The sequence below is a fragment of the Python bivittatus genome, unplaced genomic scaffold, assembly GCF_059951505.1.
Source record: "Python bivittatus isolate LINGU-HERP-01145 unplaced genomic scaffold, Pbiv_v1 ctg000020_np1212, whole genome shotgun sequence".
Classification (NCBI taxonomy): domain Eukaryota; kingdom Metazoa; phylum Chordata; class Lepidosauria; order Squamata; family Pythonidae; genus Python; species Python bivittatus.
Genome location: NW_028277030.1, coordinates 83,011,559 through 83,038,872, shown reverse-complemented (window position 1 = coordinate 83,038,872; position 27,314 = coordinate 83,011,559). Strand labels below are relative to the sequence as shown.

The 27,314-nt window shown below is 39.4% G+C and overlaps 1 protein-coding gene and 1 long non-coding RNA gene across 8 annotated transcripts in view; one reads left to right on the top strand and one right to left on the bottom strand.

Moving 5' to 3' along the window:
• The window catches only part of QKI (QKI, KH domain containing RNA binding), a 123,434-nt gene extending 114,375 nt beyond the window's left edge, over nt 1-9,059 (bottom strand). For 3 of the 7 annotated variants that reach the window (XR_003084838.2, XM_007429406.3, XM_025167412.2), the window contains exon 1: nt 7,962-9,055. Coding sequence is in view for 6 of the 7 variants with exons in the window: in XM_007429406.3 (XP_007429468.1) it covers nt 7,962-8,103 (142 nt within the window). In the remaining variant the exon portion in view is untranslated. Of the gene's footprint in view, nt 1-7,961 lie in introns of all 7 variants that reach the window. The other 4 variants (XM_007429405.3, XM_007429410.3, XM_007429409.3 and 1 more) reach the window with 3 other exon arrangements.
• An 83-nt stretch (nt 9,060-9,142) lies between these two features.
• Nucleotides 9,143-21,652, top strand: LOC148217114 (uncharacterized). The gene is made up of 2 exons (XR_015796572.1): nt 9,143-9,639; nt 21,125-21,652. It is a non-coding gene; the product is annotated as an uncharacterized LOC148217114 (long non-coding RNA).
• The last annotated feature ends 5,662 nt before the right edge of the window (nt 21,653-27,314 follow it).

The following is a 27,314-nucleotide window of genomic DNA, read 5'->3' as shown; positions in this document are numbered from 1 at the left end:
TAAAGCTTGCAACTCACTACCTAATCCTCCATCCATGTCCATTCTTGCTCCCAAATATCTTTTTGCAAATATATGCCCTCTCCCTTACTAGCTAAATAATCTTTGTGTATATTTAATACTACTCAATTCATACTTTTTCTTTCACTGCAAAAGTGGCAAACTGCAAGACACACAGTATATCCATTGATACCTGCACTAATTTAAATGAAACAGAGAATACACTGATGTTGCAATGAGCAATTAAGTCTCCTGTCTTGTTTCTGAAAATAAGTTCAGTGCTATAGAATATATTAGAAAACCTAAAAGGCTTGTTAAGGCCCATGAACCTTATGTACAGCAACATAAGTTGAGCAAGTCCTGATTAAACTGTTATGTCAATTTACTGAACAATCCAAAAATCTATCGTACACATTTAGGAAAATTTCCATAGAATTCATACCCCTCATCCAAAAGATGAATTAGAGAACTCCATGCTGTCTCAGGACAATAAGGGAAGTAGCATCTAATCCAGCCACATGAAATAGTCCTAGTTACTACAGTTCCTCAGTGATCCCAACAGCTACCTTAGTTGCAAGCAGCAGTTATTATAACAGCTACAAGTATTTGAATTCTCATCTCACTCAAACCCTGTGCTAATTCAGCATGAAAAAACAACAGCCCTCTCTTGTTCTAGTTATACAAGCCAAAGTTCATCCCAGCAGTATCATGAGATCTGGAGACACTCAAGTAGTGGTTAAGGTGTTGGACTGGCACAAGGGAGACTCAGGTTCTAGTTCACTCTTGGTCATGGAAACTCACTACATAACTTTGAGCCAGTTATTCTCTCAGCCCAACTTAACACGCAGAATTGTCATGATAGGGGGAAATCAGATGAGAGAGTATTATGTATGCCACCTTCAGCTTCTAAAGGAAAGGTAGGATATAAATCTAATAAATAACTATTACAAACATAGTTAGCTATACAAATCTGTAAATAAATATCAATAAATAAATATATAAACAAGCATTTAATGCCTCTCTCAGAGGAGAGGCTACTTCATTATTTACATTTTGGATAGCAATCAAGATTTGTAGAGCCAGAATTAAACTCCTGTGCTTAACTATTTCAGATATAGTTGAGTTCTAAAAAGCCTTCACTATTAATGTCTCACCTGGATAAGGCTAGTTGGATAACCCTAGTCATTCACTTTTTTACCTACATGTTTTCTTAGAAATGCACCCCTAACTTCATGGAAGCCTATTCCCAAATAATTCTTACATAAGAGTGCAACACAAGCAACCATTCACCAGTCATCCTTCTCAGCCTAATCTACCTTGGAGTCTTGCTAGAAGGGTAAAGTGACAAAACAAGAAGCCATGTGCCCTGCATTGCCTTGAGCTCTTTAAAGAAAAGGATAAAAATGTATTAAGTTCTGTTCAAGTTCAACATTAGTAAATAAAATAAAAAAGATTAGGATTCTGTATAGACAGCAATGGGCTCCAACCTAACTTGGGAAACCATTTTTTCCACAATCATTCTGGCAATGCAGGGAGCTGGCAAAAAAGGCAGATTTCTTCTTCTTCCCTACACCAGGCTGCTTTGTATAATTTAAAACATAACAAACTGACTCCCTTTTCTATACAATACACAAAGAATAAATATGCAACTGGAAAAGCAGGCTATTAAGTTTACAGGAGGCTGAAAATAGAAAAATGCAACTAAGGATTTATAAAGTTACCTTATTATTCCCTTAACATAACAGCAATGTAATATAATCTGGAAGCTACGCAGAAAATATCTTAAAAAGATAGACAAATACACATTGTTTTTTCCAGGCTGGCCAGTTCTTCTATAGGCTGGTGGGGGGTGTCCCTGCATGCTTCACAAGCATCTTCAGATTTGGTTTTTTAAATTTTTTTTAAATTCCTCCATGAGGACTGATTAATTAATTCTAGAGGAAAAAGATTAAGAACAGATATTGCTTCTTTCACATTCTGTCTACGATACTTAACCACACTAAACTACAAATCCACACTTTAAAATCTATCTAACAGCTTTCAAAAACGATGTCTAGTTTAAAATTTTAAATTTCTAGTTCAGTCAGAAAAGCAACACAGGACAGAATAATCTACTTAGCTCCTTCTTACATTCTACTTAGCAATACACTGCTATAGAGATAGTCAAAGCACCATCTACATCAAAACATAATGGACAGAAGCCAGAGATATTTCAAGCATGTTTAAGAGCTTGAGAATGCCCAGTGAGATCTTTTTTTCTAACAATTTCTTCTCCCAAATCATTATCATACATTAAAAAAAGGTTAAGGTTACCGTTGAGCTAAACTCCTGGTGATTAAATTGATGCAACCATATAATTTTCTTGGCAACAGCATGGAAATAGTTTGATATTGCCTTCTTCTAGAATGTATTTTTTTTATTTCTCAATCTAGCTAATCTTGGTATTCCCTCTTAATCTTCCATCCAACTAGAAGCCAGTCTCAATGATACATAATGACTCAATGATACTTAACCTCCTGACCCCCTATAAGTCACAAGAAACTTAGCTGCTTTTGAAAAAAGTCTCCTCCTTCCATTGGGTGGCATGGTAGATTGGTGTTCAGTAAAGACTCCTCAAAAACAGATACATCTCTGTATTTTAGCCAAAACCTAGCCAACCGTGGAGAATTAAGGAGCTTATTGTGACAAATTATTTATTCAGTTGTTTCTTCATGAAAATTGTCTTCTATTGTTTCTTCCTTCCCTGTTACATACTAAAGAATGAAGTTATCTAAGGGACAAGAGGTACACATTCTATTTATATGTTCTTAGTTAGCAAACATTGCTACATCTCATCACCCAAGAAAAAAATTAATAAGTATTCACATAATAAACATACTATAGCAGCAGAAACTACTCGAATCATGGATACTTTCATGAAGTTTTCCTATAGCATACTGTTATATCTGCTGTTTCAAGCTATAAAAAATCAAACTGAAAGTGGAAAAAAATAATTACCATTAAAATTTATTATATATTAACAATTTCAAGTTAGTATTTTGTATCTTAAAATTGGAAACAATGATATGAATGAGCCACTATATCCGGAAATCTAGAATTTAAAATGCAACATCATTGTTTACAGTAAACAGGTTCTCTATATTCATTTAAAATGCACTGGCATTAATTTCATAAACTTACATATTCTAAATTACAGTACATGGTACAGTACATTTTTTAAAATAGCTGTATCATATGTAGCTAGTAACCTTTCCTAGCACATCTCAGAATTATGAAGTGGCTTGTTCTAATTTAGTCAATACATAATTTGGGTTTAATGAAGCTATTTTCAAATTATGCATAATTTCAGTATCTGTCCAAAAGGCTAGTTTTAGTTTTAAAATCTGTATCCCTGAAGCATCTGTAAACCCAAAGGAAGTTGTCATATACAGCATTATATTCAATACAGAATACTAGGACTTTCCACTACCATTAAGCCAACATTGGAAATAATTTGCTGGTATGCAGGGCACATCTGGATCTACTACATTCAAATAATTAAATTTACTAAGAAACAATATACATTAAGAAAAAATCATATCACTGCGCACCAAACATTTACATGGATTGAGCAATAATTCTGTATTTTATAAATCTCTATTGATAGGTCCTAAGTTTAAAAATTAACAGAAAATCTGTACAAAAGTACACAACTGCGCACTGCAACTTTCAAACGGAATTTTATCTATTTAAAATTGCATATTGTGTTACATTTAACTCACCTATGTTTCTACAGAACTCTTCATAAATGTAATTGCCTTAACTGAGACATATTGTTTCTCCCATTTAACAATTCTACCAAAGAAATCATGGCACTAGGGAAATCATTAGGATTCAGTTTCTTTAATGCAGGATTGAAAAGGGGAATAAATGCCTTATATAAAATAAAATACATATTTCCAGAATGCTTACATAAACTTGGCAAATTATCTTGTGAATTAAATGGACCAATTTATAACAAAAATATAGGCAATGGGAGAACATTTCAAGGGAAAAAAAAGCTTAGGAAATCATAGACTTCATTGACTGCAGTGTAAATAAATATTATTCGCAGTGAGGAAAGTTTCAGTAACAGAATGAAAGATGACACAATCATGATGAAACATTAAACATGTGTAACTCTTGTATGCTGTTCTTAAATATATTTTCACTGGAATTTCTGGGTTGTTACATATTAACTTACTTAGAACTGTTTTATGATAGATTTTAAAATTTAAAATTATATTTATAATCAAAAGGCCTCAAATTCAACTACATACCACTTAATTTAGTATTAGCTTTTTTGGGAATTATTAAAAATGGCTGCCTATAGCTTGTTGTAGTCATTTACACTGTAGAATCCACATACTGTAGAAGTACTGAAAAATCTAGAACATTTTGGAAACTCGAATATCAATATTTCATTTAAAACAGAATGAATTCCAGTTTAACATATTAGAAATAGCCTGAAAATAGACTACATGAACTCATACATGGAGATGCAGCAGATCTGTTATAACGTTGTACCAATTACTTGTTTAGAAATTGGGCTGTTGGACCAACTAGAAAAATTATATGCCACAAAATGTCCTTTTGATTGTATTAGTCTTTGTCAAATGTATATATTAGATTATCCTCAAGGTAATAAAACTTTTCTTTTGTATATTATGACCTTTAATTATGATTCATTCATGATAAAAACTCAGGGGTATTTTTTATTTTCAGACTAATTTTAAACTATTTATAGTGAGAAATGCTAGCTGAGAGAACACACAATAGCCACAGGACAAATCACAATTCTTAGACGGGAGGGAATTTTTATTATACTTTGTTTATTGACCACTAGTTATCAGTGCAGGGGAGTGTAGAAATGAAAGATTAGGCTAAACAAATATGCAAAGAATACATACTACAGTTCAAAAGGATACTTCTGGAGTATTTTATAGAAAATAAATGTTCAGCACACACACTACTTCAAGTAGTGAGTAGAGAGAAATTTGTAAAAGTAATATAGCAGTCTCTTGCTAACTGATTTTTCCTGAAAAGAATAACTAAGATGCCCAATTAAGACAAAGGATGTTCTTTTTTTATTGTGTAAGAATACCACACTCATAAAGCTATGAATATATATATTTTTCTATCTTCAGTTGCCAAGAAAGATTTGGATCGTTCACCAGAACTTAGTATTTAGTTTACAGATACTAATAACACAAGGACACAAGAAAAAAGAAATCAACAAGTTTCATTATTTCAAAAATGAAAAGGTTTTAGCTTTAAAATATGCTTTCAATAAGATGTAATAGATAGAATTATAGCTTCTTCAAACTCAGGGAAACACTTCCTCTGCTTCCTATAGGCTACTGTAAACCAATAGAAATTGCTTCATTTTTAAAAAATCTTTGCTACCAGGTATATTTATCCATCTACCGAAACAATTATAGATTAATTATGTTAAACTATGAAAATCTTTATTTTATTATTTTCCTTTTTCCTTACCTTTGAATGTAAAAAGGTACACTTTATAACAGAATATTTTTGTTCTTCAAATGTACATTCATTCATATATAAGCATTTAGAAAAACAAAAACTATCTGATTTTTTCAATAAATATACCAGGACATTAAAAAGCTTGTATTTCTGTTCTTTTTTTATGCCAAGCTTGAAATATGCTAACCAAATATTGTTAATTTAGTGTAAATACCAATAATACTAAGTGAAAATTGAAGAATTGGTACATTTGGTATTTTCCTTTCTTCCTGCTTGCTCACAGAAGTATCATATTGCTAGAACGTTTAACTTTTTTTATATGTAAACTTCCAAAAAAAAATCCAAAGACCTCTTGAGTAAAACTGTTATTCTATCCTGTATAACAAGTTATTTACAGGAGCTACTGGATGACAGCATACTATATGTGTTCTTCATAACATCCAATTGTATAAAATTTTTGTAATATTTTGAGGGGAAGAATGATCACTAGTCCAAACAACTAAAAATCAAAATAAGATTGTGAATATGCTTGCCTTATATTTAATTTCTTACATCTTAAATATAAAGCAAGTACACTGATTTTGATATTAATGTTTAAAACCATCTTAATCTTTTTCCAGAAAGAAAGAATTGGCGCCCCTTAGCGTTCACCTCTTAAAACATTTAAATCATTCACTTATTTGCATAGGACATTTTTTCAACATTCCAGAAAGTTTTCAACATTTGCAGTTCTTCCACCCAGCAGCCAAAGCAAACAGAAGAAAGCAGGATTTAAAGGGGCTATTAAAAAAACAGGAGCAGAGTAGCACAGGAAAAACTGTATATAATTTGGGACAAGCAGTTTGACTTTTGAATTAGATTTTCCAGTCCTTACTTTGGACTTATGAAAAAAAAACCTGACAGCTCAAAGCCTTCCAAAGATGCAAGAGCATTCAAAAGATGCAGTGACTTCATACATTCTTGAAATAATCACACCAAAAATATCCTCTTTTGTTCTTCTTACAAATCATTATGGCAATATTCCCAAGGTGATGGTTCCAGAAATTTTTAAAGCCATTGTTAGGATTGTGATAAAGTATAGTTACTTTTAAAAGGAACTGAAAGAACAGATTCATACTAAAGTATCCCCATAAAAATCCCCAGAAACTTTTTTACTTGACATCCAGAGTATGTTATACAATCTTACCTAAACTAGAATTAGCCAAATACAAACCCTAATCAATTGATATTCCACAGGCACTTACTTCAAACGAACCCAAAAGTGTTTCCAATTAATATATGTTGCATTCCAATTAGAACCATGTATGCTTCCCCAATAGTAAGATTAAGTCATCCCAAACGGTAACTGAAAAGCAGTATCAGTCTGTTTCACAAATAAATGATGAAACTGATATTCACCAAGTTTCTCTATCTTCCTAAAATATGGAAGTTTCAAGATGTGAACTTTTAGGATTGGACTCTGGCTGAAATTTTACACTGAACATACAGGATATGTTCAAAACCTTTATTTAAAAATATAATTACTTTTTTACTCAAACCAAATAAAAATAATTTGTTTAAAAATTGCAACAGTTGAAGCTACTTATTTTGCGGAAACCTAAATCTGCAGACACTTAGATCTGCAAAGTTACTCACGTACCCCAACCTTGCACCTTCTTGTAACTCTAACTACAGAAAGGAGATCGAGATTACGCACACGGCCTAAAACTACCAACGGGTATTCAGCGACGCCAAAAACAATTTTCGCGTTTGCTTTTGATATTTAAATCGAGAATCACCCAGTATGTCCTTCGCGGTAGAAGTTAATAAAGTTCGGAAAATTTATTCGAAGACTTAACCGAGTTTTGTCTTTTTAGGGCCGACAATCAGCCCAGTATTGCATAAAAGAACTGAGCTCTCAAGTTTCGCCTGTTTTTTTCATGTCCCTCCGCCCAATCTCAAAACAAAAACCGGCCATGTACAGTTTAGGCTGCAAGAGTAAGCTGCTTAAAAGTATTTCATAAAACATGCCATCGGGCCTACTTTGTCTTTCATACTTTCAACGCAGATTTAGCAACTCAAAACGCTATAAACTCATTAAAAAAAAACTTTCTCCTCTCCCAAATTATTTTCTAAATGTCGCTATTGGGTTTACCAATTAAAAAGTACCTACGCAGAAAATAAGGCAAAGCACAGAGTTTATTGCTCCGTGTCCCGAAAGGCCAAAACTTGTGTAGAGACTTCCCGCTTCTCTTTGTTTATGGGCAAAAGAGGCAAAGCCAAAAGACGCCATTGACGGGGCGCAAAGCGTAGTCCGCCCCCATTTGCAGGATAGGAATGGGAAGGGCAAAGCGGGTCTATGTCGCGGAGAGGCCCAAAGTGTCGGGGCAGGGGGGCACCATTTTTTCCTCACACCCTCAGCCCTGCAAACTAGAGTTACTTTAGGGATTTCGTTTTAGTTTTCTGCAATTGCTTTTTACCTTCGTCCAGCAGCCTCTCGAGGTGGTTGAATATCCCGCAGAAGTTGGGGAGGCTGCTCATGAGCTTCTTGTCGTTCATCAGCTGCATCAGGTAATCGGGGCTCGGCTTGGGCTTCTCCTTCGTTTCCATTTCCCCAACCATATTCCAAACGCAGAGAGCGAGCGAGCGAGCGCCCGCACCAGCACTCACCCAACCACCGCACTGGGTGCCCGCCAGGCGGGGAAGAAACGGGGTGTGTTATGTGGGCTGAGGGGGGGAGAGGCCTCTTCCCCCCCTAGGAAAACGAGGGAGCGGAAAAAGGGGGTCTCGTCAACGAAGAAGCCGCCAGCACACAGCGGCGGATCTCGGGCGACGGAGGAAAATAAAAGGGGGGAACTCGATGACCGCCACCCCAAACCCTCCTCGGCCGCCGCCACCACGGAGGGTAGTGCCCTAGTCTTCTTCCACCCCGACTGTACAGTGATCCTCCTTCGCCACCGCCGCTTCCTGTCGCCGCTCCCACTGGATGCCTTTCTCCAAAGCGGCGCAGTCTTCGATAGTTCCCCCTCCTCTTCCTCGCCACACACGCAGACGTTGGTCGCGGTTCCCTTTCCTCGGTGCTGCTGCCCCCTGGTCTGTCTCCGCGGCGGGGAGGGAGGCGGGGAGGCAGGCAAAGGGGCGGCGGACTTGGCCGTTTCCCGAGGAGTCCCCGCTGCTGCCGCCGCGTATTGTAAGGCTCTTCCCGGCCACCGGCGGTGCTTCCGTTGTTGTTGTTCCCGCTGCTGCTGCTGCTGCTGGTGGTGGCAGTGCCGCCTCGTCTCCCGCGCCGCCTTGCCTCCCTCCCCTCCCGCTTCTGCCGCTTGCTTGAGGCTGACGAATCTCAGCCCCGCCGCTGCCGCCGCCGTGGTGCCTTCACCTCCTCCTCCTCCTGCCGCCTCCTCTTCAGTTCGCTCTGAGTTCGCTTCAGTTCAGGCGGCGCTGGCGGCGGCGGCGGCAGCAAGCAACGACGGCGGGAAGGGGAGGGGACACAGGGGCAGGGAGGGGGCAGCGGAGGAACAGAGGCGGGGCGGCCGTTAATCAGCGACGGCAACGGTAGTGGCGGCGGCGGCGGCGGCGGCGCCACTTGGCAGATTCACTTCGCCCCGCCCCTCCAGCTTGCCTGTGAGCGACGGGGGACTCGGTTGACGGCCGGCGGTGAGCGGGAGGGAGCGCGCCCTTCACACCCACACATACACCCGTGTGATACGCCTGGGCTTTGGAGTGATGAGGCGCGCGCACGCGCCTCCGAAAGCTCGCGCCTCTACCTCGTACTACTTTTATGCGCGAGATGGTTGCGCTCGGCGCGCGTGCGCGTGCTCCCTCCTTTCCCCTCCCCCCCGTTTCTCCGGTGTTTGCCCTCCCCCCTTCCGATTTTTTTTTTTCTGTACAGAAATCCCGTACGCGAGCGCACGAGAAAGAAACTGAAGAAACTCTTGCTACTTCGCACATCCTGTGTTGGGGCGGGGCTCGGTCACGTGGTGCTAGGCGGGAGGGGGAGGCCTGATCGGGATGCGCCGCCTCTGAGGCGCAGGCGCGCTGCGTTTTCTGCCACCCGCGACTGGTACGAGGGTGCGCGCCCGTGCGCGCTTTCAATTGTGTCGCGCCGGCCGCGGCCCCTTTATTGAGGTGTAGGATTGGAATAGGAGAGGCGGGGTTGAAGTGAGTATTGTGCGCCTGCGCAAAGGAGAATGGGAAGGAGACAGGCGTAGGGCTGGGGGTGCACCGAGAAGGGGTGATGTTCCTCTGTCTCTATTAGCGGCCGCGAGAGCGAGGAGAGTGCGGCTACTAAGCGAAGCGGCTTCTCCGCGGAGGACGGAGCTGGCAGCGGAGAAGCCGAGGCGCTTCTCCGCATAAAGTTTAGCTCACCCACTCGCTCAGGAGGGCTTCTCCTACCGCACGCGCGCGCACGGCGGGAAGTCGATGCTCGCATTTGCACCGGATGGGGGTCCGGACCTCTGGCGGTGCTGACACAGCCCCCTCGCACTTCTTGAGCGGCTGGCTGGGAAGTTGGGCAGGAGCCGCTCGCTTTCCCTCCCCTGCTTCGTCTGTCTACTCGGGCAGCTCGGTGCTTCCTCTGCACGCCAGCGCCGCTTCCGAGGACCCGGTGCGGGGGCTCGAACGCGGGAGCGCCCTTGGGGATCTCCGGGATGGCGGTCTGCCTGTGCCGTGCTTGGCTCCTGACCTGGGCTCATTTTCCCGCAGGAAGCTCTACCGAGTACTTGGGCTGACGCGGTGTTACTTCCAACGCCTTTCCTTAAGTAGTCGGCAGGGCTTCACCGCCGGCGCAGAAAGGCGGGAAAGCGCTCTTTAGTGTTGCAAAGATCCCGAACAATAAATCCCGCACAGCTGGCTTGGATTCGAGGTTTCTTTCCTAGCCGGGAGGGAGCGAGTAGCCGGACCGCCCCTTGCACCTCCGCGCAAAAGCCGGTGCGCCCGTTCCCGTCTCGCTTCTTCGGAGGTTAGCCTAGCCGCCGCCGCCTCACTCGGTAGTAAGTCCCGTTGAGCTGAATGAGCCGTTCTGCCCAGAAACTCTTGTAGGGCTGCAGTTTTCGCGCTTCCTGGAAGTCCCCAGGAAAGCCTAACGCTACCTGCGCCCGCGAGTATCTTTACGATCCAATTTCCCGCCGGGGACTGGCAGCACGAATGCGTTCCTTCGAGGGCCGCAGGGTCAGCCGACCTTCTGCTATCAAATCTGCCCCTTATTCTCACTGATTTCGAAGTGGTCCAGAGAGAAGACATCCCCCCCCCCCGCTCTTCCTTTTTTCCTTTTCCTTTCTTACCTAGTTAAATACTTTCACGCTATCGGTCAACTAAGTAACCATATTTTTTCCCCACCTGGAATACCCATATTTTCATTTCTTACGGGCTCCCTGCAAAACTTTTATCACTATGTTATTAAGTTTCATCTATGTCCTCTCCATACATAGCATGCAGTTTACAGCTGCCTGCATACAGGTTTTCCTTTCTTCAAAACAATTAAAAAGGAAGGGAGGGAGCTTATGAAAAGAGATGGAAGGAATGATTTTGTAAAAGACATACTGCATTTAGGTTCTGTTATTGATGTAGCCTAGTGCTAGGCCCATATTTCAGAAAGTCGGACTGATTTCAAAGCGTCTTGACAAGCACTTGCCACCCATTTTTTTGGAAAAATGGGTCACTTTATTTAACAACTGGTCTTACTCCCCATGGAAGCTTAATCAGTAGTTCTATTGGCAGTATATTTCACTGAAACTGATGCATAAAAATGCAATAACAAATACTGGTGAATTCCCTTGTCTGCTTCTCTGTATTTTAACAAGGATATTGATAACATTGACCACATGGAGCAATGCCAATGGGTTAAGTTTTATTTTTACAATATTGGTTGTTCCATTAGAAGGCATTTAATGGTTTTGACTCTGAACCAGAATGGCGTGATTCTTTCCCAAGAACTAATGTGTGTACTAATGTTGTACAGTGTTATTGTTAACATAAACATCTGTTCTAAAATTTAGAGAAAAGTAATCTAGTTTCTGTCAATATTGATATTATGGTTTTTTTTGAGGAGTGGAAGAAAAGGAATTTAGCTGAATACAGAGATCCTTTTTTTCCTTTTGGAGAATATCTGTACTCAATATGTACAGTACCCCATTTTAGCATGGTTTGTTAAATGTATTGGCACTGCTTGCTACTTGAAAACTAGGTGTATCACAGCCCAATCCTAAACCTGTTTCCTTAGAAGTTCAGCTGAGTGCCCGCCAGGCAGGGAAGAAACGGGGTTTGTTATGTGGGCTGAGGGGAAAAGGGGGTCTCGTCAATGAAGGAAAATGAGGGAGCAGAAAAAGGAGGTCTCGTCAATGAAGAAGCCATCAGCACACAGCGGCAGGTCTCAGGCGACAGAGGAAAATAAAAGGGGGGAACTTGATGGCTGCCCCCCAAACCCTCCTCAGCTGCTGCCACCACCACAGAGGGTTGTACCCTAGTCTTCTTCCATCCCTACCGTACAGTGATCCTCCACCACCACCGCCGCTTCCTGTCGCCGCTCCCACTGGATGACTTTCTCCAAAGCAGCAGAGTCTTCGGTAGTTCCCCCTTCTCTTCCTCACCACATACACGGACATTTAGTGCACTTTTTAATAAATATTACGGGGCACTTCCTAATGATTTAAAGGTAAGAATTAACAGTGAATGGACTGATTTCATCCCGTCTGCTTTGACACTGCTTCATTGGCCTTTCTTTTGCACTGTTAGAGGTGTTTAAGAGGCCTGAAGTGGCAAGCAGAAAAATGTCTTCGGAGTAGTATTTCAGACTTCAGCTGATTTGATTGATACAATTAATTAACATGATTTAGGAACCAAACTCTTTTTACTTATTCGTTGCTTTCTTTTATTAGAGCTATAGGCATATCCTTTTACTTTCTTTCATGTAGATTTCCTTCTTACATATGTGCACATCCCACGCTGTTCTCATTTTCTTTTCAAGAGGATTCCGATGCTTTCGAGAGTCTTGCTTAATTTTCTCACTAGGCAACTGCCCAGAGTGCCATGGGATTAGTCTGTTCTTCCCATTGAAATATCAACAAAAGGAAGAAATAGTTCCCCATGTGACCTGTTGCACCAAATTTGATGATCACATATTCCTGGGTGTGACCAAATTCACAGCTTTGTTCTCTTAGTTTCCTTCCTTTTCTTACTCTTAAAAGGAATGTTGCTGTAATGTGTAATCATCTTTTTAAAACTTATCAGCTAGCTGACATAGTAATAGTGGTAGACTACATTAGTGCATGAGGGCTACTTCATATACTGAATTATCATACCCTACTTTCTTTTAAGTATTTTTTAACCAATTCTTTATTCATGGATCAATTCATATAGAGTTTAAAAAAGGAGAGAACTATATATTGTCTGGCTTCATTTTATCATTTTACCTACCAAAAGTCAGTACATTGTGGGGATATTACTATAAGTATTTATGTGATTTTCTGTGTTGCTAAAACTCTGATCACTCAAGTGTAGTACAGAGTGCCAGTTTTCTCTCTTAAAATAATGATTTCAACAACATGGCTATCTTTAATATACCCTAGAACAGTGCTTCTCCAACATTTTAGTCTCAGGGCCCCTTTACATTCTTAAAAATTATTGAGGACCCCAAAGAGCTTTGGTTCAAGTGGGTTATATCTATCAATATTTACTGCGTTAGAAATTAAAATAAGAAATTTTAAAATATTTATTGGATTTTGCAGACCCCCTAAAAGGGTCTCGGGGACACCAAGGGGTCCTCAGACCACCCTTGAGTACTGCTGCTCTAGAATGTTTCTTAAACTTTTCAAGGCTACAGAATATCAAACATTTGTAATAAGGGATCCTATGTTTCTTTTAAAAAATTCTAAGAAATATTGAAAATTTATTGTAATGATATTTTTCCTTATATTTCATGCATCAGTTACAAAACTTAATGGGATGTATAATTGTGTTGTTGGGTTTTTGTTTTGTGTGTGTGTTTGGTTTGGTGGGTTTTGTTTTGTTTTGTTTTGTTTGTGCCTTTGAATCAGTTTTTGACACCTGGTGACTGCCTGGACAAGTCCCTGCAGTTTTCTTGGCAAGTTTTCAGAAGTGGTTTGCCATTGCTTCCTTTCTAGGGCTGAAAGAAAGTGACTGGCCCAAGGTCACCCAGCTGGCTTTGTGCCTAAGGCAGGACTAGAACTCTGTCTCCCGGTTTCTAGCCTGGTGCCTTAACCACTACACCAAAATGGCTGTACAGTGGGGCAAAAAAGTATTTGTCAGCCACCAATTGTGCAAGTTCTCCCACTTAAAAGGATGAGAGAGGCGTGTAATTTTCATCATAGGTATACCTCAACTATGAGAGACAAAATGAGAAAAAAAAATCCAGAAAATCACATTGTCTGATTTTTAAAGAATTTATTTGCAAATCATGGTGGAAAATAAGTATTTATTCACCTACAAACAAGATGTCTGGCTCTCACAGACCTGTAACTACTTCTTTAAGAGGCTCCTCTGTCCTCCACTCATTACCTGTAGTAATGGCACCTGTTTGATCTTGTTATCAGTATAAAAGACACCTGTCCACAACCTCAAACAGTCACACTCCAAACTCTACTATGGCCAAGACCAAAGAGCTGTTGAAGGACACCAGAAACAAAATTGTAGACCTGCACCAGGCTGGGAAGACTGAATCTGCAATAGGCAAGCAGCTTGGTGTGAAGAAATCAACTGTGGGAGCAATAATTAGAAAATGGAAGACATACAAGACCACTGATAATCTCCCTTGATCTGGGGCTCCATGCAAGATCTCACCCTGTGGGGTCAAAATGATCACAAGAATGGTGAGCAAAAATCCCAGAACCACATGGGGGGACCTAGTGAATGACCTGCAGAGAGCTGGGACCAAAGTAACAAAGGCTACCATCAGTAACACACTACGCCACCAGGGACTCAAATCCTGCAGTGCCAGACGTGTCCCCCTGCTTAAGCCAGTACATGTCTGGGCCCATCTGAAGTTTGCTAGAGAGCGTTTGGATGATCCAGAAGAGGATTGGGAGAATGTCATGGTCGGATGAAACCAAAGTAGAACGTTTTGGTCTAAACTCATTGTGTTTGGAGGAGAGAGAATGCTGAGTTGCATCCAAAGAACACCATACCTACTGTGAAGCATGGGGGTGGAAACATCATGCTTTGGGGCTGTTTTTCTGCAAAGGGACCAGGACGACTGATCCGTGTAAAGGAAAGAATGAATGGGGCCATGTATTGTGAGATTTTGAGTGAACACCTCCTTCCATCAGCAAGGGCATTGAAGATGAAATGTGGCTGGGTCTTTCAGCATGACAATGATCTCAAACACACCACCCGGGCAACGAAGGAGTGGCTTGGTAAGAAGCATTTCAAGGTCCTGGAGTGGCCTAGCCAGTCTCCAGATCTCAACCCCATGGAAAGGAACCCCTTTGGAGGGAGTTGAAAGTCCGTGTTGCCCAGCGACAGCCCCAAAACATCACTGCTCTAGAGGAGATCTGCATGGAGGAATGGGCCAAAATACCAGCAACAGTGTGTGAAAACCTTGTGAAGACTTACAGAAAACGTTTGACCTCTGTCATTGCCAACAAAGGATATATAACAAAGTATTGAGATGAACTTTTGATATTGACCAAATACTTATTTTTCCCCATGATTTGCAAATAAATTCTTTAAAAATCAGACAATGTGATTTTCTGGATTTTTTCCCCCATTTTGTGTCTCATAGTTGAGGTATACCTATGATGAAAATTACAGGCCTCTCTCATCTTTTTAAGTGGGAGAACTTGCACAATTGGTGGCTGACTAAATACTTTTTTGCCCCACTGTATAAGGTTGTATATATGGCTGTATAACATACTTCATCAATATTAGATTTACTAAAGAATGTCTTAGCATTAATGTTTGGCCTGTTTCAATATGGGTTTGCAATGAGTGGTGAAAACCCACTTTAACAAGGATATGTTGAAGAAAAGATAATAAGACCTTCATTGCCTTTAATCTCTGTGGTCTTTCATTCAAAAGTCTTCTGGTGGTGATTTTTAAAGAAATAGTTTCAGTGTAACACCTCAAAAGAGATCTGCTAACATGCCTTCATTCATAGATAGGATTCTGAATGAATCAAAACCCCACAAAAAAACCTGTTATCTTGGATCTTGGCTGAAGAAAAGTATCCTCAAATTGATAGTATAATCCAACAGGCAGTACAAGAGCAGTTATAGTGTATTTAGTTTACAAGTAGTCCCCAGTTTAAGAACGAGTCCCATTCCCAAGGTTTGTCCTTAAGTCGAATTTGTATGTAAGCCAGAACGGTGGTGTTGTATAATACTGTATAAGTAGTATTGTGTAATGAACTTGAGCCATTGTGTATTTAACTCAAATTTTGCTACAGTAAGCTCCGTTCTTAATTATGGGTCATCCTGAAACTAGGCATTCTTAGCCCAGGGACTACCTGTACTCACCCTAAATTAAGAAAACTTTTCACTCTACTCTTTTGTTTTCTTAGTTGTGTTCGGGTAATAAACATATGACAATAGTTATCAGTTCTTTCAGGCACTTGGCATCAGTCTTAGAAACTCTGGTCTAGAAGTTGGCTACTGTGACATGATATGGCCACAGATCTTCAAAGGCGCCCTTTGTTTTTACATTGATTCAATTCAAGAACCTCTACAGGCAAAGTAACCACAAGCTTTGTAGCTTTTATACACATGCAGTAGCAGTTATTTTTCTAAGCTACATCAACTTTTCGGGGGGAGGTCTGGAAGAGAAGAAACAGGCTAAAGTTGGCCTTTGTCTAGCGTTGGTTGGTGCATCACTTGTGGCTCTACCTGGAGTGAGAAGATCTTGCAACACACCTCACGCTCTCATCATCACCTGGTTAGACTTCTGCAATGTGTTCTACATGAGACGGCCTTTGAAGACCACCCAGAAACTGCAGTTGGTGCAAGATGCAAAAACTCATTAGACACCATGAGCACATTGCCAGTAGGTTTCTAGATACAATTTAAAGTGCTGGTTTTAATCTTTCAAGCCCTATATGGCTTGATATGGTGTTAAGATACTTTCAGGATCATCTACTTCATCTATTTCAACAAGAATTGATATGCCAATAAGAACATCTCAGGAAAAATTAATTGTAGTTCCCTGCTGCCATGAAGTTAAGGGAGCTGAGCCAGGAAGAGATGTATCTCAGTAATGGACCCTACATTATGGAATAGCCTCTCCCAAGAACCTAAATTAATCCTGACGTTATTGTCCTGGAAGCAAGTTAAAACAGGACTCTTCCAGAGACATTTTCAAGTTAATTTACTGATAAAAATACCACACACACACACACTATTTATAATTTTGCAGTAGTTGTATTTATACTATGGATATATTATGTTACTATATATATTGTAATTAAATTTGTACATCACCAGGAGTTGTTTGTTTGAAGATGTTTATTAAATAAATGAATGAATGAATAAATATTCTGACAAGACAGATGCAGAGCTGCTGGAGCTCTTGGAATACTGATAAGGTATATTCTCAGTGTCCAGAGCCTTTTAATGACTTAATGGTGATTTTCTTGACCAATACTAGTTTCTAGGGAAATAGTTTAAAGGAATCCATCAGATTGGTGTTGACTCTTAACCACGTAGTAGATTTTCTCCAGGAATCCTACATATACTTGCAAATAAATTCATATGGTTTTATTAACAATGGTGCCAAAATATCTTTCTTTTTAAGTTTTATAATTTGAAAACCAAAGTAAGATTTCACATAAAAGTGAAACCAAATCTAGAATACATTGGGATTCTTTTTGGCTTGTAGACTCTAATGAAGTGGAGAGGATACTTTCCAATATGGCCTCTGCCACCTGTGGACTTGTCTGCCACCATTAGATTCTTAGAGGGGTGTGATGGACTAGGACAAAGAAGTGGTCAACACTTATATGAGGGACTGGATGCTGCTACCTGCCTTGGAGGAAACAGCCATATGCACTCTTTGCAAAGAGTCCCCTTTGATTTAACCATTTTGGCAATTATCACCTGGTCTCCAACCTTCTCTTAAAATTTGGTGGGAAGCCGGCTACAGATTACCATCAAAAAAAGGTATTGAGATCCTTTTCCAGTCTAGATTCAGACATGGAAATTGTAAGGAAACAGCTTTGGTTGCTCTAATTCATGACCTTTACATATAAGGACCTGAAGAAGAGAGGTGCATCCTTTTTAGGCCTCTCAGTGACATTTGTTATCCTACCCCATGTTGTCGTCCTAGACTGCCTGCAAGCATTGGAAGTTGAGAGTCCTATGCGTCAAAGTTTACACCCTCTTCTCAAGAGCCCATCCTTGCTCCCAACCATGTCAGACAACTTTTGTCCAACCTCCAACCTTCCCTTTTTAGGTGAGAAGAAACTCAGTTTCGGAGAGTCCTGGATGGAGCGGATTATCTGGACTGTTTTCAGTCAGGGTTCAGGCTGGGCACTGAGACAGCCTTGGTTGCATTTGTGGAGGATCTCTGGAGGGGTCACAATGAAAGTGGTATATCCAGCCCTCCTGGATCTCTCAATACTATCAACCATGGTATCCTTGACCAGCTTCGGGGGTTGAGAGGGCACTGTTTTGCAGTGGTTCTCCTTCCTCCTCTGTGGTGAGTTCCAATCAGTTTTGGTTGGCTGGGTCGAGCCCTAAGCTCCTGCAATATGGGGTGCCTCAGGACTTGGGTCCCTTACCCCTCCTTTTCAACATCTACATGAGGCTGCTGCGATGGATCATCCAGTGGCACAGGTTGCATTATCATCAGTATGCTTATGGTACTCAGTTATGCATATCCACCCCTGGCCAGGGTAGCAGTCCTCTGGACAGAGCTGATACACAACTTTTGGGTTCTCATGAACACATGGCTTCTGCTCATAGAGCATATGGCAGCCGTAGCCAGGGCATTCACACAGATTCGTCTTGTGTACCAGTTGTACTCATTCCTGGACCGGGAGGCCTTGCTCACAGTTACGCTCTGGTCACTTCCTGATTGGGTTACTGTAATGTGCTCTATATGGGGCTGCCTTTGAAGAGCATCTGGAAATTACAAGTGGTCTGGAATGCAGTGTTGTATGCAGTTCTGAGTGTTCTGCAGTTTGCCCATATTATACTGCTGCTGTGCAAGTTCCCCTGGCTTCTAGTCTCTTTCCAGGTGGAATTCAAGGTCCTGGTTATCACCTTTGAGGCCCTGAATGGCACAGAGCCAGGTTATTTGTGGGACTGACTCTCCAGTAGCGTATCCCTTCCACCAGGTCTAATAGGGTGGATGTGCTCCAGGTCCCTTCCTTTAAACGCTGTCATCTCACAGATCTAAGAAGCATGCCTTCTCTGTGGCAGCCCCTGCCTTGTGGAACACCCTTCCCTCTGAGATCTGACACGCTCCCACCTTCCTAGCCTTCCAGAAGGCCTTGAAGAGATGGCTGTTCTTGCAGGCATTGGCGTAGAGTGAGACACGAGCCCAGTACTGTTGAAAGTGAATGTGTGGGGAGGTGTTGCCTTTGGAACACTTTTCGTTGTGGTTTTTATGTTTTTATTCTGTGAGCTGCCCATGGTTATGGAACATAAGATGGGTGGCTATGTGAGTCAAATAAGTAAATAAGGGTTCCACACAGGAGCACTGGGGGACGAAAAGTCAGGTTAGTGGGTGCTAAGTTATAGGGTCCCCAGGTGTCAGGCCCAGCCCAAGAACAACGATGAAACAGTCCAGTCGAGTACAGTTCCTTTATTTGCTTACACCTTATAGACAGAAACTTGCCAAACTACAGTATATCTATACTACAGCAACAAGTGGATATACCCTGGGAGATTCTACGGAGTGGCTGCCCTGAATCTCTTACTCTTCTCACGCTCTCCCTGCGGACTGTGTTGCCTTTTGCCTCCTGTCCCTTGCTGGAATGCCGCCCCTCCTTCCTGATACCCTTGATCTCCCACATCACTCTCTTCGTAGATACATTCCATCACACTAGGGTTCACTTCTCTCTCCCCTGCTGTTTAATATCTGGATGAAATTGTTCAGAACAGTATGTGTCAATTCAGGGTGTGATATCACAATAATGATGATACACAACTTTACATCTCCATTGCAGGCTAAGCTGGAGATGTTGTAGAAGTCTTGAATTGGTGTCTATAAGCTGTTGAAGTATGGATTTAAATTAGATGGCAGTTGTTTGTCAGGAATGTCTCTTTATCAGCTCTGATGATAAATCTGAATAGAGTAGTAGTATTCTTGAAAAAGCAGGTCTACAAGTTGGGGGAATCTTATGAACTCACAGCTACTGCTAGATAGGTGGAAGGCCATGGCCAGGTGGGTTTTTGCCCTGTTTCAGCTGATGTGCTGCTTGTGGGTCTACCTAGAGACGGAAGTCCTAACAATGTGACTTGTGTTCATATTAGCCATTTGAATCACAGCTCTATACTCTGCTGCATTTGAAGACCATCTGGAAACTGCAGTTGGTCCAAACTGTAGTAGCCCATATGGTGAATCAGAATTGTCATAATCCTAAATGACCAATAATGTGATGACTGCATTGGTTACTAATAGGTTGCCAAGTATAATTCAAAGTGCTGGTTTTAACTCAAATAGCTTGACACTTAGATACTTATAGGACTGTCTTCTCCATGTAAAAGTGACCTGTCATACTCATCCAGCACGTACCCTGAAAAAAATCTCATAATGCTCCTCAAGGCTCCTGAAGTGAAGGGAGCAGAAATCCCATATTTTGGAATGGCCTCCTTTTCAAAGTCCAGTTAGCACCCTCGTTATTGGCTTTCTGGAAATTGTTGAAAATTGAATTGTTCCAGAGGGCATTTGGAGATTGAATAGCATCATCAAGGTGCTCATTTACACATGTTGCATTGTTGCACTTTTTTATAGTCTGGATTTTATTTTAATGTTGTATACATTTTAATGTTGTTATTAATGTAAACTACCAGGAGTCAATATAGATTGTTGCAATATAAAAGACCATCAATCAGTCAGTCAATTGCCCCCCTTTGGATCTTTTAAAATATTCATCTCTATCCAGGAAAATCCAAGCATCCAAACAAGATTTTTCCAAACCATGTCATAAAGTGTTGTATTCAGAATCCAGTAATTAACACTCTCATTCTCTTTTCTACACATACATTGATTTTCCTGGGAAAAGTTGTGGGACCTGTGCTGGGTAAATGTATTTCATGAAGATTCAAAAAGTTGTGACAACTATAGCTATGCTGCAACATAAAGTTAATCTCTAAAACCTTCTCTCTGTGAAGGACTGTGGCTACAACAAAAACAAGTTCTATTTTAAACAAAATTGAACTTTAAAAAAAAATACTATATGCTATCCATTAAAAACAGACAATATCATAAGCATTGAGGTTCTATTTTTTGTCTCAATCACATACAAAAAAGTGCAAGGATAACCTTTTGCTCCCCATTAGAAACAGGTATCATTTAAAAGACAAAACCTAAAGCTATGGCTTTAATCTAGAGCCTTCCTCTTATAGATGGATTTTTTTTCTTTCTTTCTTTCTGCAGAAGACTTCTAAGGCAACAAGCAATTATCCCTGAGAAAGTAGGGTTGGGAGGGTAGAAAGGAAATGATTGTCAATAATTTCTTCCTTTATTTTTACAGTCTCTACGTTTTCCAGAAATGCTCCAACAATCAGAAGGACAGCCTAGAAGATGGCACTGAGGGCAGCAGACAGACAGGGAATCAGCAAACACCTTTGCTTCCCCTCATGAATCAGAGCTTCTTGTATCAATACTTCTGCTGGCATGGAAAAATCTGGAAACAAATCCAGTTGTTTGTAGAGATCACAATAAGGCTTCCTGGGTAAATAATGTTTTCCAATAATTGTCTTGATAAAGTAAAACATCTATTTAAAGAACTTTTTTTTTTTTTGATAGTGTTGCAGGGGAAAAAAAATTCTTCAAGCATACCTTCATTGACTTCATTTCCAGAAAATTTTCATTTTTCAGACAATATTTACATATTAATTCATTGTTCTTGGTAAATTATATAAAGTAACTAAGGTTTCTATCATGGGCAAATTTTCATTGCACTTTTATTTAGATACCATGAGAGCTTTATTCTTTGTTGTTGTTTTTCGTTCTGTAAAATAATAAAATGACAAGCATCTGTAAATTGTGCTTGAAAGAACATTCTAAGTTTTTGGGGTTTTTTACTTCCTTTACAATCTCTAGTGGATCTTAACATCTATGAATTTTTATTTTTTGGGGGGGGGGGGATAACATTACTAGCTAAAGGTACTTGTTAGAAAAGATGAATACAGTAGAACTGCTGCCTCTATCCAAATTGCAAGGTATCTTCCTTAAAGAAAGAACCTAGATTCTCCATCCTAGGTAGCTGTGGTGACTGACAAATCAGTGAGTCCTGATTTCAATTCATCTAGAGGGCACCAGGTTATGAAAGGGAGCCTCACATGAAGGAACAAAATATGCATTTCACTTGCTACATTCTCTTTGCAAAGCTGTTGCTCGTGCAGAATCCAACTAGGCAGTGAGATTGGGACTGGGCTGACAAGAATAAGATGAATAACCCTCTAGAGACAGTGGGTTTGCATACTAGTTTCCAGCATCTTTTCATCCCTTTGTATCTTCTTTTGGTTCACATGCAGATTAACTCTGACTAAGTTCTTACCAAATACTCTCCCCCCACCTTTGCTTTGGAAGGTAGACAGGAGAATCTAAATATTTATGAGGTCCTCCCCTCCCCCTCATTTATGATGCACTGTTGTTGAAGGTTGAAGAATTACGTTAATGAATGCATGCCTGCACACACAGACACAGAAACTAAGCAAAGGGGGGAAACACAGACAAAGCTTTGTCAGCTCTAATGTCTGTACTTACCAAACAGTTCCCATGGAAAAAGAGAGGCAAACAAATTTAAAATCTTTTGCCAAGAGAAAAGATTGTCAGACAGTATAAAAGCTGAAAATGTCCTCTGCTGCAAATGCACCTTGAATCTGTTCAAGAAAAAAGAAAAAAATACAACCTATTAATATAAAAATTCTAGTTCACCCTGTAAAGCTGTCTCTGGTTTGGTTTGCCAATAATCAGAGAAAAGTCCAATCGTGTGCATGAAAAAATAAATACTTAAAAGGAAAGAGTTATGGATAATATAGATCTTATGGTTTGCTTAGCTTGTAGAATACCTTAGTTGTCTTTAAAGATAGTATACACATTAATATCACTGGTCAAGTATAATCGTATAACTCCTCCCTTCCTCATGAAATGTGAGAATCTGGCCCATCGCTTAAAGCTACAGCAATTCCAGTCACACTTATCTAAAAGATTTTCCAAGGGCCTCACTTCTGGGTGGACATGTCTGCTGTCCTCATCTCCTACCTGAATGTTCCAGCTTCTCTGTGTCTTCCCTTCACATATCTCAGGCCTCTCCACTCCATTCAAAACTCCATTGGTGGCTGTGGATAACCTAACTTATCAATCAGATTAGGTGACATTGTGGTTTATCTTCATTGGCTTTTCACTCATTTATATCTAGCATGAATTCTTTCACAGGGCACATTCCTAGCCAGATAAGGAACTATGCATACAGAAGTTCTTTGTATTTATTTTAGTGGGAGTTTGCAATATGTTTCCTATTTTAATATTATAATTATCCATTGACTAATGGGTTTTGCACATACATATTTGGATGTAACCCTTTTGACCAGTGCAAAACCTTAGTTGTAGAGACAGGTTGAACACATTGCATGAAAACACTGGAACTGAAATAGGGCTTAATTGTTCAAGATTAATCTTGTCTATCTTTTATCATTGCTGCCCTACCCACCAAGCCATTTCTTTTATTTCCTTCCAGTAGCAAGAAGCTGAGGAATTTTACTGTTTCCTTCACGCAAGGACATGAAATTTTAAAACATGCATTCCATGTTACCATTTAAACACTTGTTAGGCATGACAGAATGTTCACTGCCTCTTGAAATGCAATAGTATTTTAACTAACTCCTGTTTATATTTATGTCTTCTGGGATTTCAAAGACTGTTACCCTAATAAATACGTACCAGTTTTCATTGTAGTTTGTTTTCAAGTTGTCTAATTTCATATGTAGTTGGATCCACTAAAGTGATCTACATTTCATTTATTCAAAGCCTATCATTTACATCAGTCTCAATATTGACATTACCATTTTCATTTACCATGCTAAGGACTTTCCTGAATGAAAAATCACTTCAAGCTAGGTTAACTTTCAGTATAATGTGGCACACAGGGGGTTTGCAACAAGAGCAACAATGAGCTAGCTTCCTGATGAGTGAAAGTAAGGCATAAAAGACCCTCAGATGGTATATAATGATCAAGTACAGAGATCATTTGTGGTTGGGACCTTCAGGGTTGTTAAAGGAATCAGCAAATTATTTTTGGAGAATCTCTGCTTCACCTTTCTTCAACCTGGGCAGCTTCCACATGAGTGACTTCAACTCCCAGAGTTCTCAGTAACAATGACACAGGTTGGGAATGTTGGGAGTTGAATGCCACATATATTTATAGAAGAGGGCCCAGTTGGGTTACACTACTCTTTGTATATGATATAATGCTTAATGTCATTTAAAATAAATTTGCCACATGTTAACTGTTCAGAGTGATAGGCGCTTTTAATTTATATATCTAAAGCATCTTGACATTTTTCTTTCTCTTCACTAATTCATGTAGAATTGGTTGGCTCACTCCTGATTTGAATTAAAATTTATTTATCTACACTGTAGTTTTCCCAGTTTCATTTCAGACAATGCTTCTTAGCCTTCTCCTTAAATTTGAAACAAAACGCCTTTTCTTAATCTTGGAAGCTTGCATCACCCTCATACTTCACTGTTATTTCTCTATCAAAAGACAGTTCAACCTTGCAAATAACACAAGTGGAATTTATTTGTATAATGTAATTCTACAAATGTCAGTGCTGAGAAGCTGAGTGCTAATTATATGATCTAATTTTGTGTTTGTTTTTGTGGGGGGGTTTTATAAAGGAAAGTTAATATCAAGAATCAAGCATTTTTGTATTTTTTAATGCTTTGTCTATGTGTTTATTTAACATTATATCACCCTTTTCTAAGGCATCTCCCAATCTGAATCAAATAATCCAATAAATGCTATAAAGTTAAAATAAAGGGTGCAGCATCATATATGTACAGTATATATATTATATAAATGATGCTGCACCCTTTATCTTATACATATTGAAACTTTTGAACAAGAAGATAAAAACTAACACAAGCTAATATAAAGAGCAAAAAAGAAAAAGAAAGTAATCAAAGAAAAAGCAAAAAGTATAAGAAAAGAAAAAAAGTTGAAGAAAAATAGAAAAGAAAGAAAAAAGTTATAAAGAAGTGGCTTCCAATATTCTTCACCACAGTTGTAAGTACAAATATATTTTAACTTCTCTCTCTAAAGTTACATCGTATTACTCTCCTTTATATAATCTATCCTATCTAATCATCAAAACCATAAATCACAAATTCATTTTTTTATTTTTACACAAAAATTCCATAAGAGGTTTCCAATCATCAATAAATGTAGATGATGTCTTTAATCAAAAGTGAATTTTATTCATTTCAGCAAAATCTGTCAACTTCACTAACCTTCCATAGTGGGTAGTGTCAAATCTTTCCATCTCTGTGCATATAGTAATCTTGCCGCAGTAATCGTATATTGAAATCATTTTCCAAAGTTTTTTTCCTAACTGTTTATCCATTAGTCCTAGAAGGAAAAGTTCTGGCTTCAACTGAATATTAATCTTTAAAATCCTCTGTATCAAAGTATGCACTTGAATCCAAAATTTTTAGCTTTTTTACATGCCCACCAAGCATGATAAAATGTCCCTTCATGTTGTTCACATTTCCAACATACATTTGAAGGGCCTTTATCCATTCTAAATAATTTCTCTGGCATCATGTACCAACAGTGCAGCAGCATTCATAATAGCAAATATCACATCAGGAATGTATTATTGGCAATGCATCAAAACAAAAATATTAACTGAATTCTAAAAATAAATTTAAAAATGGGCTCACTAAAATTCATGTAGTAAGAAAGTCCATAGATTGGACACGATTGCCCTTGTGTTTTATATATTTATGGTTAAATCCCACCTTTCACTGTGTGTGGATCTTAGCCAGGTAACCTGAGCATCCAAGAGCATTCAGTGGAACACAGGTTGGCCATTCCTGTTTTAAAGAAATGTAAGGCATATCAATCTGCACAGCCTTAACTGAGCAACCGCAGCTGGTCTCCACATATCTAAGTTGGGGCTTCCTCCCAGAGGTCTTAAGAAAATTGGAGCACCAGTGATTATTGATTGGGTTCACACACCCAGCTAAATGATAATTTACTTAGTTTTGAGTTAGCATGTTATTTTAGTCCCTTAATCACTGTGCCTTATAAAACATACAAACCAGCATTTATAGCTTAATGAATTCTGTAAGGGCAGATATTTGTCTAGTCTGTAAGTTGTGATTAAACCATGGCTTAATGCAATGTGCTTATTGTGCTTTTCTTGCTGCCTTTTACACCTGAAATACTTCCTTTTTTGTTTCTAAAATTCCAAATTTAAGATAGTAATGCTCCTGTGGGCTGTATCTGATCATACTGGCTTATAGGAACTTACAGCAGTTATTCTGAAAAGTAATAGGAAGCATACAAGTGGGATTTAGTTTATGCTCAAATTGTCCTTTAGGCAGAAATGCTTGCTTGATCAATTGTGTAAGGCATGTCAGCACAAATAGTTTGACTAATATTGTTACAGGGTCACATAAAAATAAGTAACATTTAAGGATCATTTTAAAATACACAGCTACCATTTTGCCTTGATAAATATTTATATTGGAGGGACAGTATTTTAAATGGGTACATATTATGTGAATAAAATCTCATCTAAGATAGAGGTGCTAGACTTTCATTAAGTCCTTCAGACATAGTTACATTCAAGACAGTAGAACAACATTTGCTTTGCTTTAAAATATACAGAGCAAACCCACCCTTAATTAGTCATGCAAGTCTTCAAGATATCAATAAATGTTTCCTTTTTTAATCAGTCCAGCATAATAAAATGTAACAGCAAAAGCATGAATGCTTCCGAACCTAATTTAGTAAAGATTAAATTATCAAACACAAATATGCAAACCTCAACACCAGTTAGAGTCAGTTTATTTAATGAAATGACTGAATTTTAGGTAACTGCATTTGGTGCAAGAAAAATGGGAAAGATTCTGCCCAATTCCTTTAGAAGGATCAAATGATATGTTCTCATCTGTTATATCTACCATTCCCCCAGTTTTATAGAACAGAATTCAACAGGCTAAAATATTTATTTTATTTTATTTATTTATTAAACTTGTCCCACCCATCTCCCCCCAATGGGGGACTGTGGGCAGCTCACAACATATTAAAACAATAAATAGATATACAATTAAAATCTATAACAGTATATGGTAAATGGAGACAATATAAAGGAAATGTATATGGTGGCAAGACTCAGACCTTAATTATGGTTATAATTTGAAAATAATAGAAAGTGAATAGCTGTAAATGCTGCGGCCCTGGGCTGTATAAGACATATTAAACATTTAAAGCAGTAGCAGCCCACAAATGGAGTTGTAATTGTAACTGCCGCTGAATAATTTCTAATATGACAGATAATCATTAAATATATGCATTGTAATTAAATTAATGGTAATTAATTTAACTTTAAATTGAACTTTGTCTGCTGTTTTGTCCTGCAGTGTTGTCAATTACAGAAATGCTGTTGCTCATCAATCTTTTTTTTCGTGGGCATATATTGTGTTATACT